This window comes from Nothobranchius furzeri, chromosome 10 (genome assembly GCF_043380555.1).
Source record: "Nothobranchius furzeri strain GRZ-AD chromosome 10, NfurGRZ-RIMD1, whole genome shotgun sequence".
NCBI classification, from domain to species: domain Eukaryota; kingdom Metazoa; phylum Chordata; class Actinopteri; order Cyprinodontiformes; family Nothobranchiidae; genus Nothobranchius; species Nothobranchius furzeri.
The window spans coordinates 70,761,985-70,775,636 of record NC_091750.1 but is presented as its reverse complement, the minus strand read 5'-3'; the positions used below and the strand labels follow the sequence as shown (position 1 = coordinate 70,775,636).

Sequence of the window (13,652 nt, the reverse complement as noted above, 5' to 3'; positions counted from 1 at the left end):
GTTGTATTGGTTGGTGATGTGGCGGTAGTGGTTGCAATAGTAGTAGTTATAGTTGTGGATGGTGAAGAAATTGTGGTGTTTGGGACCGCAGTTCTGGTAGTTGGAGTTACAGACATGATTGTTAGTTCTGAAATTGTGGTCTTTGCAGAGGTTGCTGAGGTCTGTGCTGTAGTTGTTTGAACAGCATTTGCTGTTGCAGCAGTTTTGATAGTGTTAAACTCAGCTGTAGATAGAAATACTGTTGATTTGCCTTTTAGAGTTGCAAATGTGGTCGTTGGCGCTAGATTTGTGATGGTTGCAGGCACAGCCATTGCTGAAGTAGGTTCTGCAATTGATGTTGCTGGCTCTGCAGTTGTGCTTATTGGTGCTGTGGTTGTAATTCTTGCTGGTATCGTTGGGGTTGTTAGTGCCGAAGTTGTGGTCATAAATGCTGTTGTTGTAATTACCTCTGTGCTGTTTGTGGGGGCAGCAGCTGTTGTTCTTTTAGATAATGAAATTGCACTTGTTGGTGCTTCAGAAGAGACTGCTGAAACAGAAGTAGAGTTAGATGGTAGTGTGGTTGTTGTTGTGGAAGAAACAATTGTCGCTGTAGGTACTGCAGTTGTGGTTGTTGATGCAGTTGTGCTCATAGGTGCTGCAGTTGTGGTAGTTGGTCCTGCAGTTGTGGTCCTAGGCGGTGCAGTTGTGGTTGATAGTGCTGCAACTTTTGATGCTGATGTTGCATTTGTGATAGTTGGTGTTGCAGTTGTGGTTGTAGGTACTGCTGCAGTGGTTGTTGGAGCTGCAGTTGTGGTTGTTGGTGCAGCAACTGTGGTTGTATGTGCTGAAATTGTTGTTATTGACACTGCAGTTGTGGTTGTTGGTGGAGCAGTTGTGGTTGTAGGTGCTTCAGTTGCGGTTGTTGTTGCTGCAGTTGTGGTTGTAGGTGATGCAGTTGTGGTTGTAGGTGCTGCAGTTGTGTTGGTAGGTGCTGCACTTGTGGTTGTAGGTGCCGCAGTTGTGGTTGTAGGTGCTGCAGTCGTGGGTGTTGATGCTGCAGTTGTAGTTGTTGGTGAAGTGGTAGTTGTATGTGCTGCAGTTGTGGTTGTTGGTGCTGCAGTTGTGGTTGTAGGTGCTTCAGTTGCGGTTGTTGGTGCTGCAGTTGTGGTTGTAGGTGCTGCAGTTGTGGTTGTAGGTGCTGCAGTTGTGGTTGTAGGCGCTGCAGTTGTGTTGGTAGGTGCTGCACTTGTGGTTGTAGGTGCCGCAGTTGTGGTTGTAGGTGCTGCAGTCGTGGTTGTAGGTGCTGCAGTTGTGGTTGTTGGTGCTGCAGTTGTGGTTGTTGGTGCTGCAGTTGTGGTTGTAGGTGCTGCACTTGTGGTCGTAGGTGCTGCAGTTGTGGTTGTAGGTGCTGCAGTTGTGGTTGTTGGTGCTGCGGTTGTGGTGGTTTTTGCTGAAGTGGAAGTTGTATGTGCTGCAGTTGTGGTTGTTGGTTCTGCAGTTGTGGTTGTAGGTGCTGCAGTAGTGGTTGTAGGTGCTTCAATTGTGGTTGTTGGTGCTGCAGTTGTGGTTGTAGGTGCTGCAGTAGTGGTTGTAGGTGCTGCAGTTGTGGTTGCAGGTGCTGCAGTTGTGGTTGTAGGTGCTTCAGTTACAGTTGTTGGTGTTCCAGTTGTGGTTGTAGGTGCTGCAGTTGTGGTTGTAGGTGCTGCAATTGTGGTTGTTTGTCCTGCGGTTGTGGTGGTTTGTGCTGAAGTGGAAGTTGTATGTGCTGCAGTTGTGGTTGTTGGTGCTGCAGTTGGGGTTGTAGGTGCTTCAGTTGCAGTTGTTGGTGCTGCAGTTGTGGTTGTAGGTGCTGCAGTTGTGGATGTAGGTATTGCAGTTGTGGTGGTTTGTGCTGAAGTGGTAGTTGTATGTGCTGCAGTTGTGGTTGTTGGTCCTGCAGTTGTGGTTGGAGGTGCTTCATTTGCGGTTGTTGGTGCTGCAGTTGTGGTTGTAGGTGCTGCAGTTGTGGTTTTTGGTGCTGCAGTTGTGGTTGTAGGTGCTTCAGTTGCAGTTGTAGGTGCTGCAGATGTGGTTGTAGGTGCTGTAGTTGTGGTTTTTGGTGCTGCAGTTGTGGTTGTAGGTGCTGCAGTTGTGGTTGTATGTGCTGCAGTTGTGGTTGGAGGTGCTGCGGTTGTGGTGGTTTGTGCTGAAAAGGTAGTTGTATGTGCTGCAGTTGTGGTTGTTGGTGCTGCAGTTGTGGTTGTAGGTTCTTCAATAGCAAATGTTGGTGCTGCAGTTGTGGTTGTAGGTGCTGCAGTAGTGGTTGTAGGTGGGCCAGTTGTGGTTGTAGAAGCTTCAGTTGCGGTTGTAGGTGCTGCAGATGTGGTTGTAGGCGCTGCAGTTGTGGTTGTTGGTGCTGAAGTAGTGATTTTAGGTGCTTCAGTTGTGGTTGCTGGTGCTGCAGTTGTTGTTGTAGGTGCTGCAGTTGTGGTTGTAGGTTCTGCTGTTGTGGTTGTAGGTGCGGCAGTTGTGGTTGTAAGTGCTGCAGTTGTGGTTGTTGGTGCTTCGGTTGTGGTGGTTTGTGCTGCAGTTGTGGTTGTAGGTACTGCAGTAGTGGGTATAGGTGCTACAGTTGTGGTTGTAGGTGCTTCAGTTGCGGTTGTAGGTGCTGCAGTTGTGGTTGTAGGTAATGCAGTTGTGGTTGTAGGTGCTGCAGTTGTGGTTGTAGGAGATCCAGTCGTGGGTGTTGATGCTGCAGTTGTAGTTGTTGGTGAAGTGGTAGTTGTATGTGCTTCAGTTGTGGTTGTTGGTGCTGCAGTTGTGGTTGTAGGTGCTTCAGTTGCGGTTGTTGGTGCTGCAGTTGTGGTTGTAGGTGCTGCAGTTGTGGTTGTAGGTGCTGCAGTTGTGGTTGTAGGTGCTGCAGTTGTGTTGGTAAGCGCTGCACTTGTGGTTGTAGATGCCGCAGTTGTGGTTGTAGGTGCTGCAGTCGTGGTTGTAGGTGCTGCAGTTGTGGTGGTTTGTGCTGAAGTGGAAGTTGTACGTGCTGCAGTTGTGGTTGTTGGTGCTGCAGTTGGTGTTGTAGGTGCTTCAGTTGCAGTTGTTGGTGCTGCAGTTGTGGTTGTAGGTGCTGCAGTTGTGGTCGTAGGTGCTGCAGTTGTGGATGTAGGTATTGCAGTTGTGGTGGTTTGTGCTGAAGTGGTAGTTGTATGTGCTGCAGTTGTGGTTGTTGGTCCTGCAGTTGTTGTTGGAGGTGCTTCAGTTGCGGCTGTTGGTGCTGCAGTTGTGCTTGTAGGTGCTGCAGTTGTGGTTTTTGGTGCTGCAGATGTGGTTGTAGGTGCTGTAGTTGTGGTTTTTGGTGCTGCAGTTGTGGTTGTAGGTGCTGTAGTTGTGGTTTTTGGTGCTGCAGTTGTGGTTTTTGGTGCTGCAGTTGTGGTTGTAGGTGCTGCAGTTGTGGTTGTTGGTGCTGCAGTTGTGGTTGTAGGTGCTGCAGTTGTGGTTGTAGGTGCTTCAGTTGCGGTTGTTGGTGCTGCAGTTGTGGTTGTAGGTGCTGCAGTTGTGGTTGTTGGTGCTGCGGTTGTGGTGGTTTGTGCTGAAGTGGTAGTTGTATGTGCTGCAGTTGTGGTTGTTGGTGCTGCAGTTGTGGTTGTCGGTTCTTCAATGGCAAATGTTGGTGCTGCAGCTGTGGTTGTAGGTGCTGCAGTAGTGGTTGTAGGTGCTGCAGTTGTGGTTGTAGAAGCTTCAGTTGTGGTTGTAGGTGCTGCAGATGTGGTTGTAGGCGCTGCAGTTGTGGTTGTTGGTGCTGAAGTTGTGGTTGTAGGTGCTTCAGTTGTGGTGTCTGGTGCTGCAGTTGTTGTTGTAGGTGCTGCAGTTGTGGTTGTAGGTTCTGCTGTTGTGGTTGTAGGTGCGGCAGTTGTGGTTGTAAGTGCTGTAGTTGTGGTTGTTGGTGCTTCGGTTGTGGTGGTTTGTGCTGCAGTTGTGGTTGTAGGTACTGCAGTAGTGGGTATAGGTGCTAAAGTTGTGGATGTAGGTGCTTCAGTTGCGGTTGTAGGTGCTGCAGTTGTGGTTGTAGGTATTGCAGTTGTGGTTGTAGGTGCTGCAGTTGTGGTTGTAGGAGCTCCAGTCGTGGGCGTTGATGCTGCAGTTGTAGTTATTGGTGAAGTGGTCGTTGTATGTGCTTCAGTTGTGGTTGTTGGTGCTGCAGTTGTGGTTGTAGGTGCCTCAGTTGTGGTTGTTGGTGCTGCAGTTGTGGTTGAAGGTGCTGCAGTTGTGGTTGTAGGTGCTGCAGTTGTGGTTGTAGGTGCTGCAGTTGTGTTGGTAGGCGCTGCACTAGTGGTTGTAGGTGCCGCAGTTGTGGTTGTAGGTGCTGCAGTCCTGGTTGTAGGTGCGGCAGTTGTGGTTGTAAGTGCTGCAGTTGTGGTTGTAGGTGCTTCGGTTGTGGTGGTTTGTTCTGCAGTTGTGGTTGTAGGTACTGCAGTAGTGGGTATAGGTGCTACAGTTGTGGTTGTTGGTGCTGCAGTTGTGGTTGAAGGTGCTGCAGTTGTGGTTGTAGGTGCTGCAGTTGTGGTTGTAGGTGCTGCAGTTGTGGTTGTAGGTGCTGCAGTTGTGTTGGTAGGCGCTGCACTTGTGGTTGTAGGTGCCGCAGTTGTGGTTGTAGGTGCTGCAGTCCTGGTTTTAGGTGCGGCAGTTGTGGTTGTAAGTGCTGCATTTGTGGTTGTTGGTGCTTCGGTTGTGGTGGTTTGTTCTGCAGTTGTGGTTGTAGGTACTGCAGTAGTGGGTATAGTTGCTACAGTTGTGGTTGTTGGTGCTGCAGTTGTGGTTGAAGGTGCTGCAGTTGTGGTTGTAGGTGCTGCAGTTGTGGTTGTAGGTGCTGCAGTTGTGTTGGTAGGCGCTGGACTTGTGGTTGTAGGTGCCGCAGTTGTGGTTGTAGGTGCTGCAGTCCTGGTTGTAGGTGCTGCAGTTGTGGTTGTTGGTGCTGCGGTTGTGGTGGTTTGTGCTGAAGTGGAAGTTGTATGTGCTGCAGTTGTGGTTGTAGGTGCTGCAGTTGCAGTTGTTGGTGCTGCAGTTGTGGTTGTAGGTGCTGCAGTTGTGGTTGTAGGTGCTGCAGTTGTGGTTGGAGGTGCTTCAGTTGCGGTTGTTGGTGCTGCAGTTGTGGTTGTAGGTGCTGCAGTTGTGGTTGTTGGTGCTGCGGTAGTGGTGGTTTGTGCTGAAGTGGTAGTTGTATGTGCTGCAGTTGTGGTTGTTGGTGCTGCAGTTGTGGTTGTAGGTTCTTCAATAGCAAATGTTGGTGCTGCAGTTGTGGTTGTAGGTGCTGCAGTAGTGGTTGTAGGTGCTGCAGTTGTGGTTGTAGAAGCTTCAGTTGCGGTTGTAAGTGCTGCAGACGTGGATGTAGGCGCTGCACTTGTGGTTGTTGGTGCTGCAGTTGTGGTTGTTGGTGCTGCAGTTGTGGTTGTTGGTGCTGAAGTTGTGGTTGTAGGTGCTTCAGTTGTGGTTGCTGGTGCTGCAGTTGTTGTTGTAGGTGCTGCAGTTGTGGTTGTAGATTCTGCTGTTGTGGTTGTAGGTGCAGCAGTTGTGGTTGTAAGTGCTGCAGTTGTGGTTGTTGGTGCTTTGGTTGTGGTGGTTTGTGCTGCAGTTGTGGTTGTAGGTACTGCAGTAGTGGGTATAGGTGCTACGGTTGTGGTTGTAGGTGCTTCAGTTGCAGTTGTAGGTGCTGCAGTTGTGGTTGTAGGTAATGCAGTTGTGGTTGTAGGAGCTCCAGTCGTGGGTGTTGATGATGCAGTTGTAGTTGTTGGTGAAGTGGTAGTTGTATGTGCTTCAGTTGTGGTTGTTGGTGCTGCAGTTGTGGTTGTAGGTGCTTCAGTTGCCGTTGTTGGTGCTGCAGTTGTGGTTGTAGGTGCTGCAGTTGTGGTTTTTGGTGCTGCAGTTGTGGTTTTTGGTGCTGCAGTTGAGGATTTTGGTGCTGCAGTTGTGGTTTTTGGTGCTGCAGGTGTGGTTGTAGGCGCTTCAGTTGCGGTTGTAGGTGCTGCAGATGTGGTTGTAGGTGCTGTAGTTGTGGTTTTTGGTGCTGCAGTTGTGGTTGTAAGTGCTGCAGTTGTGGTTGTAGGTGCTTCAGTTGCGGTTGTTGGTGCTGCAGTTGTGGTTGTAGGTGCTGCAGTTGTGGTTTTTGGTGCTGCAGTTGTGGTTGTAGGTGCTTCAGTTGTGGTTGTAGGTGCTGCAGCGGTGGTTGTAGGTGCTATAGTTGTTGTTTTTGGTGCAGCAGTTGTGGTTGTAGGTGCTGCAGTTGTGGTTTTAGGTGCTGCAGTTGTGGTTGGAGGTGCTTCAGTTGCGGTTGTTGATGCTGCAGTTGTGGTTGTAGGTGCAGCAGTTGTGGTTGTTGGTGCTGCGGTTGTGGTGGTTTGTGCTGAAGTGGTAGTTGTCTGTGCTGAAGTTGTGGTTGTAGGTGCTGCAATAGTGGTTGTAGGTGCTGCAGTTGTAGTTGTAGAAGCTTCAGTTGCGGTTGCTGGTGCTTCAGTTGTTGTTGTAGGTGCTGCAGTAGTGGTTGTAGGTTCTGCTGTTGTTGTTGTAGGTGCGGCAGTTGTGGTTGTAAGTGCTGCAGTTGTGGTTGTTGGTGCTTCGGTTGTGGTGGTTTGTGCTGCAGTTATGGTTGTAGGTACTGCAGTAGTGGTTGTTGGTGCTGCAGTAGTGGTTGTAGTTGCTGCAGTTGTGGTTGTAGAAGCTTCAGTTGCGGTTGCTGGTGCTGCAGTTGTTGTTGTAGGTGCTGCAGTTGTGGTTGTAGGTTCTGCTGTTGTGGTTGTAGGTGCGGCAGTTGTGGTTGTAAGTGCTGCAGTTGTGGTTGTTGGTGCTTCGGTTGTGGTGGTTTGTGCTGCAGTTGTGGTTGTAGGTACTGCAGTAGTGGGTGTAGGTTCTACAGTTGTGGTTGTAGGTGCTTCAGTTGCGGTTGTAGGTAATGCAGTTGTGGTTGTTGGTGCTGCAGTTGTGGTTGTAGGAGATCCAGTCGTGGGTGTTGATGCTGCAGTTGTAGTTGTTGGTGAAGTGGTAGTTGTAGGTTCTGCAGTTGTGGTTGTAGGTGCTGCAGTTGTGGTTGTAGGTGCTGCAGTTGTGTTGGTAGGTGCTGCACTTGTGGTTGTAGGTGCCGCAGTTGTGGTTGTAGGTGCTGCAGTCGTGGTTGTAGGTGCTGCAGTTGTGGTTGTTGGTGCTGCAGTTGTGGTTGTTGGTGCTACAGTTGTGGTTGTAGGTGCTTCGGTTGTGGTGGTTTGTGCTGCAGTTGTGGTTGTAGGTACTGCAGTAGTGGGTGTAGGTGCTACACTTGTGGTTGTAGGTGCTTCAGTTGCGGTTGTAGGTGCAGCAGTTGTGGTTGTAGGTAATGCAGTTGTGGTTGTAGGTGCTGCAGTTGTGGTTGTAGGAGCTCCAGTCGTGGGTGTTGATGCTTTAGTTGTAGTTGTGTGTGAAGTGGTAGTTGTAGGTGCTGCAGTTGTTGTTGTAGGTGCTGCAGTTGTGGTTGTAGTTGCTGCAGTCGTGGTTGTAGGTGCTGCAGTTGTGGTTGTTGGTGCTGCAGTTGTGGTTGTAGGTGCTGCACTTGTGGTCGTAGGTGCTGCAGTTGTGGTTGTAGGTGCTGCAGATGTGGTTGTTGGTGCTGCGGTTGTGGTGGTTTGTGCTGAAGTGGAAGTTGTATGTGCTGCAGTTGTGGTTGTTGGTGCTGCAGTTGTGGTTGTAGGTGCTGCAGTTGTGGTTGTAGGTGCTGCAATTGTGGTTGTTTGTCCTGCGGTTGTGGTGGTTTGTGCTGAAGTGGAAGTTGTATGTGCTGCAGTTGTGGTTGTAGGTGCTGCAGTTGTGCTTGTAGGTGCTGCAGTTGTGGATGTAGGTATTGCAGTTGTGGTGGTTTGTGCTGAGGTGGTAGTTGTTTGTGCTGCAGTTGTGGTTGTTGGTGCTGCAGTTGTGGTTGGAGGTGCTTCAGTTGCTGTTGTTGGTGCTGCAGTTGTGGTTGTAGGTGCTGCAGTTGTGGTTTTTGGTGCTGCAGTTGCGGTTGTAGGTGCTGCAGATGTGGTTGTAGGTGCAATAGTTGTGGTTTTTGGTGCTGCAGTTGTGGTTGTAGGTGCTGCAGTTGTGGTTGTAGGTGCAGCAGTCGTGGTTGTTGGTGCAGCAGTTGTGGTTGTTGGTGCTGCAGTTGTGGTTGTAGGTGCTGAAATTGTGGTTGTAGGTGCTTCAGTTGCGGTTGGAGGTGATTCAGTTGCGGTTGTTGGTGCTGCAGTTGTGGTTGTAGGTGCTGCAGTTGTGGTTTTTCGTGCTGCAGTTGTGGTTGTAGGTGTTTCAGTTGCGGTTGTAGGTACTGCAGATGTGGTTGTAGGTGCTGTAGTTGTGGTTTTTGATGCTGCAGTTGTGGTTGTAGGTGCTGCAGTTGTGGTTGGAGGTGCTTCAGTTGAAGTTGTTGCTGCTGCAGAGGTGGTTGTAGGTGCTGCAGTTGTGGTTGTAGGTGCTGCAGTTGTGGTTGTTGGTGCTGCGGTTGTGGTGGTGTGTGCTGAAGTGGTAGTTGTATGTGCTGCAGTTGTGGTTGTTGGTGCTGCAGTTGTGGTTGTAGGTTCTTCAAAAGCAAATGTTGGTGCTGCAGTTGTGGTTGTAGGTGCTGCAGTTGTGGTTGTAGGTGCTGCAGTTGTGGTTGTAGAAGCTTCAGTTGCGGTTTTAGGTGCTGCAGATGTGGTTGTAGTTGCTGCAGTTGTGGTTGTTGGTGCTGAAGTTGTGGTTGTAGGTGCTTCAGTTGTTGTTGCTGGTGCTGCAGTTGTTGTTGTAGGTGCTGCAGTTGTGGTTGTAGGTTCTGCTGTTGTGGTTGTAGGTGCGGCAGTTGTGGTTGTAAGTGCTGCCGTTGTGGTTGTTGGTGCTCCGGTTGTGGTGGTTTGTGCTGCAGTTGTGGTTGTAGGTGCTTCAGTTGCGGTTGTAGGTGCTGCTGTTGTGGTTGTAAGTAATGCAGTTGTGGTTGTAGGAGCTCCAGTCGTGGGTGTTGATGCTGCAGTTGTAGTTGTTGGTGAAGTGGTAGTTGTATGTGCTGCAGTTGTGGTTGTTGGTGCTGCAGTTGTGGTTGTAGGTGCTTCAGTTGCGGTTGTTGGTGCTGCAGTTGTGGTTGTAGGTGCTGCAGTTGTGGTTGAAGTTGCTTCAGTTGTGGTTGTAGGTGCTGCAATTGTGGTTGTTGGTGCTGCAGTTGTGGTTGTAGGTGCTTCAGTTGCGGTTGTTGGTGCTGCAGTTGTGGTTGTAGGTGCTGCAGTTGTGGTTGTAGTTGCTGCAGTTGCGGTTGTTGGTGCTGCAGTTGTGGTTGTAGGTGCTGCAGTTGTGGTTGTAGGTGCTGCAGTTGTGGTTGTAGGTGCTGCAATTGTGGTTGTTTGTCCTGTGGTTGTGGTGGTTTGTGCTGAAGTGGAAGTTGTATGTGCTGCAGTTGTGGTTGTTGGTGCTGCAGTTGGGGTTGTAGGTGCTTCAGTTGCAGTTGTTGGTGCTGCAGTTGTGCTTGTAGGTGCTGCAGTTGTGGGTGTAGGTATTGCCTTTGTGGTGGTTTGTGCTGAAGAGGTAGTTGTATGTGCTGCAGTTGTGGTTTTTGGTGCTGCAGTTGTGGTTGTAGGTGCTGCAGTTGTGGTTTTTGGTGCCGCAGTTGTGGTTGTAGGCACTTCAGTTGCGGTTGTAGGTGCTGCAGATGTGGTTGTAGGTGCTTTAGTTGTGGTTTTTGGTGCTGCAGTTGTGGTTGTAGGTGCTGCAATTGTGGTTGTTGGTGCTGCAGTTGTGGTTGTTGGTGCTACAGTTGTGGTTGTAGGTGCTGCAGTCGTGGTTGTAGGTGCTTCAATTGTGGTTGTAGGTGCTGCAGTTGTGGTTGTAGGTGCTGCAATAGTGGTTGTTTGTGCTGCAGTTGTGGTTGTAGGTGCTGCAGTTCTGGTTGTAGGTGCTGCAGTTGCGGTTGTAAGTGCTGCTGTTGTGGTTTTAGGTGCTGCAGTTGTGGTTGTAGGTGCTGCAGTTGTGGTTGTAGGTGCTGCAGTTGTGGTTTTTGGTGCTGCAGTTGTGGTTGTAGGTGCTGCACTTGTGGTCGTAGGTGCTGCAGTTGTGGTTGTAGGTGCTGCAGTTGTGGTTGTTCGTGCTGCGGTTGTGGTGGTTTGTGCTGAAGTGGAAGTTGTATGTGCTGCAGTTGTGGTTGTAGGTGCTGCAGTTGTGGTTGAAGGTGCTGCAGTTGTGGCTGTTGGTGCTGCAGTTGTGGTTGTAGGTGCTGCAGTTGTGGTTGTAGGTGCTGCAGTTGTGGTTGTAGGTGCTGCAGTTGTGTTGGTAGGTGCTGCAATTGTGGTGGTATGTGCCGCAGTTGTGGTTGTAGGTGCTGCAGTCGTGGTTTTAGGTGCTGCAGTTGTGGTTGTTGGTGCTGCAATTGTGGTTGTAGGTGCTTCAGCTGTGGTTGTAGGTGCTGCAGATGTGGTTGTAGGTGCTGTAGTTGTGGTTTTTGGTGCTGCAGTTGTGGTTGTAGGTGCTGCAGTTGTGGTTGTAGGTGCTGCAGTCGTGGTTGTTGGTGCTGCAGTTGTGGTTGTTGGTGCTGCAGTTGTGGTTGTCGGTGCTGCAGTAGTGGTTGTAGGTGCTTCAATTGTGGTTGTTGGTGCTGCAGTTGTGGTTGTAGGTGCTGCAGTAGTGGTTGTAGGTGCTGCAGTTGTGGTTGCAGGTGCTGCAGTTGTGGTTGTAGTTGCTGCAGTTGCGGTTGTTGGTGCTGCAGTTGTGGTTGTAGGTGCTGCAGTCGTGGTTGTAGGTGCTGCAGTTGTGGTTGTAGGTGCTGCAATTGTGGTTGTTTGTCCTGCGGTTGTGGTGGTTTGTGCTGAAGTGGAAGTTGTATGTGCTGCAGTTGTGGTTGTTGGTGCTGCAGTTGGGATTGTAGGTGCTTCAGTTGCAGTTGTTGGTGCTGCAGTTGTGGTTGTAGGTGCTGCAGTTGTGGATGTAGGTATTGCAGTTGTGGTGGTTTGTGCTGAAGTGGTAGTTGTATGTGCTGCAGTTGTGGTTTTTGGTGCTGCAGTTGTGGTTTTTGGTGCTGCAGTTGTGGTTTTTGGTGCCGCAGTTGTGGTTGTAGGTGCTTCAGTTGCGGTTGTAGGTGCTGCAGATGTGGTTGTAGGTGCTGTAGTTGTGGTTTTTGGTGCTGCAGTTGTGGTTGTAGGTGCTGCAGTTGTGGTTGTAGGTGCTGCAATCGTGGTTGTTGGTGCTGCAGTTGTGGTTGTTGGTGCTGCAGTTGTGGTTGTAGGTGCTGCAGTTGTGGTTGTAGGTGCTTCAATTGTGGTTGTAGGTGCTGCAGTTGTGGTTGTAGGTGCTGCAATAGTGGTTGTAGGTGCTGCAGTTGCGGTTGTAGGTGCTGCAGTTGTGGTTGTAGGTGCTGCAGTTGCGGTTGTAGGTGCTGCTGTTGTGGTTTTAGGTGCTGCAGTTGTGGTTGTAGGTGCTGCAGTTGTGGTTGTTGGTGCTGCGGTTGTGGTGGTTTGTGCTGAAGTGGAAGTTGTATGTGCTGCAGTTGTGGTTGTAGGTGCTGCAGTTGTGGATGTAGGTGCTGCAGTTGTGGCTGTTGGTGCTGCAGTTGTGGTTGTAGGTGCTGCAGTTGTGGATGTAGGTGCTGCAGTTGTGTTGGTAGGTGCTGCAATTGTGGTTGTAGGTGCCGCAGTTGTGGTTGTAGGTGCTGCAGTCGTGGTTGTAGGTGCTGCAGTTGTGGTTGTTGGTGCTGCAATTGTGGTTGTAGGTGCTTCAGTTGCGGTTGTAGGTGCTGCAGATGTGGTTGTAGGTTCTGTAGTTGTGGTTTTTGGTGCTGCAGTTGTGGTTGTAGGTGCTGCAGTTGTGGTTGTAGGTGCTGCAGTCGTGGTTGTTGGTGCTGCAGTTGTGGTTGTTGGTGCTGCAGTTGTGGTTGTCGGTGCTGCAGTAGTGGTTGTAGGTGCTTCAATTGTGGTTGTTGGTGCTGCAGTTGAGGTTGTAGGTGCTGCAGTAGTGGTTATAGGTGCTGCAGTTGTGGTTGTAGGTGCTGCAGTTGCGGTTGTAGGTGCTGCTGTTGTGGTTGTAGGTGCTGCAGTTGTGGTTGTAGGTGCTGCAGTTGTGGTTTTTGGTGCTGCTGTTGTGGTTTTTGGTGCTGCAGTTGTGGTTTTTGATGCTGCAGTTGTGGTTGTAGGTGCTTCAATTGCGGTTGTAGGTGCTGCAGATGTGGTTGTAGGTGCTGCAGTAGTGGTTGTAGGTGCTTCAATTGTGGTTGTTGGTGCTGCAGTTGTGGTTGTAGGTGCTGCAATAGTGGTTGTAGGTGCTGAAGTTGTGGTTGTAGGTGCTGCAGTCGTGGTTGTAGGTGCTGCAGTTGTGGTTGTTGTTGCTGCAATTGTGGTTGTAGGTGCTTCAGTTGCGGTTGTAGGTGCTGCAGATGTGGTTGTAGGTGCTGTAGTTGTGGTTTTTGGTGCTGCAGTTGTGGTTGTAGGTGCTGCAGTTGTGGTTGTAGGTGCTGCAGTCGTGGTTGTTGGTGCTGCAGTTGTGGTTGTTGGTGCTGCAGTTGTGGTTGTCGGTGCTGCAGTAGTGGTTGTAGGTGCTTCAATTGTGGTTGTTGGTGCTGCAGTTGTGGTTGTAGTTGCTGCAGTAGTGGTTGTAGGTGCTGCAGTTGTGGTTGCAGGTGCTGCAGTTGTGGTTGTAGGTGCTGCAGTGGCGGTTGTAGGTGCTGCTGTTGTGGTTGTAGGTGCTGCAGTTGTGGTTGTAGGTGCTGCAGTTGTGGTTTTTGGTGCTGCAGTTGTGGTTTTTGGTGCTGCAGTTGTGGTTTGTGATGCTGCAGTTGTGGTTGTAGGTGCTTCAGTTGCGGTTGTAGGTGCTGCAGATGTGGTTGTAGGTGCTGTACTTGTGGTTGTAGGTGCTTCAATTGTGGTTGTTGGTGCTGCAGTTGTGGTTGTAGGTGCTGCAATAGTGGTTGTAGGTGCTGCAGTTGTGGTTGTAGGTGCTGCAGTTGTGGTTGTAGGTGCTGCAATTGTGGTTGTTTGTCCTGCTGTTGTGGTGGTTTGTGCTGAAGTGGAAGTTGTATGTGCTGCAGTTGTGGTTGTTGGTGCTGCAGTTGGGGTTGTAGGTGCTTCAGTTGCAGTTGTTGGTGCTGCAGTTGTGGTTCTAGGTGCTGCAGTTGTGGTTGTAGGTGCTGCAGTTGTGGATGTAGGTATTGCAGTTATGGTGGTTTGTGCTGAAGTGGTAGTTGTATGTGCTGCAGTTGTGGTTTTTGGTGCTGCAGTTGTGGTTGTAGGTGCTGCAGTTGTGGTTGTAGGTGCTGCAGTCGTGGTTGTTGGTGCTGCAGTTGTGGTTGTTGGTGCTGCAGTTGTGGTTGTCGGTGCTGCAGTAGTGGTTGTAGGTGCTTCAATTGTGGTTGTTGGTGCTGCAGTTGTGGTTGTAGGTGCTGCAGTAGTGGTTGTAGGTGCTGCAGTTGTGGTTGCAGGTGCTGCAGTTGTGGTTGTAGGTGCTGCAGTGGCGGTTGTAGGTGCTGCTGTTGTGGTTGTAGGTGCTGCAGTTGTGGTTGTAGGTGCTGCAGTTGTGGTTTTTGGTGCTGCTGTTGTGGTTTTTGGTGCTGCAGTTGTGGTTGTAGGAGCTGCTGTTGTGGTTGTAGGTGCTGCAGTTGTGGTTGTAGGTGCTGCAGGTGTGGTTTTAGGTGCTTCAGTTGCGGTTGTTGGTGCTGCAGTTGTGGTTGTAGGTGCTGCAGTTGTGGTTGTTGG

General features: G+C 50.4%; 2 protein-coding genes across 2 annotated transcripts; both read right to left on the bottom strand.

Moving 5' to 3' along the window:
• Nucleotides 1-888: 888 nt before the first annotated feature.
• Nucleotides 889-9,041, bottom strand: LOC139072058 (mucin-2-like; the record flags this gene model as incomplete). Its single annotated transcript, XM_070555248.1, has 9 exons — nucleotides 889-1,114; nucleotides 1,226-1,429; nucleotides 1,629-1,702; nucleotides 2,589-2,770; nucleotides 3,512-5,287; nucleotides 5,338-5,413; nucleotides 6,840-7,609; nucleotides 7,790-7,853; nucleotides 8,271-9,041. Coding segments are annotated over 9 exons (4,143 nt in total), but the record flags the coding sequence as incomplete, so codon positions are not given.
• Nucleotides 9,042-12,950: 3,909 nt separating this feature from the next.
• On the bottom strand, nucleotides 12,951-13,454 carry LOC139072306 (mucin-7-like; the record flags this gene model as incomplete). Its single annotated transcript, XM_070555953.1, has 1 exon — nucleotides 12,951-13,454. A coding segment is annotated over one exon (504 nt), but the record flags the coding sequence as incomplete, so codon positions are not given.
• Nucleotides 13,455-13,652: the final 198 nt, after the last annotated feature.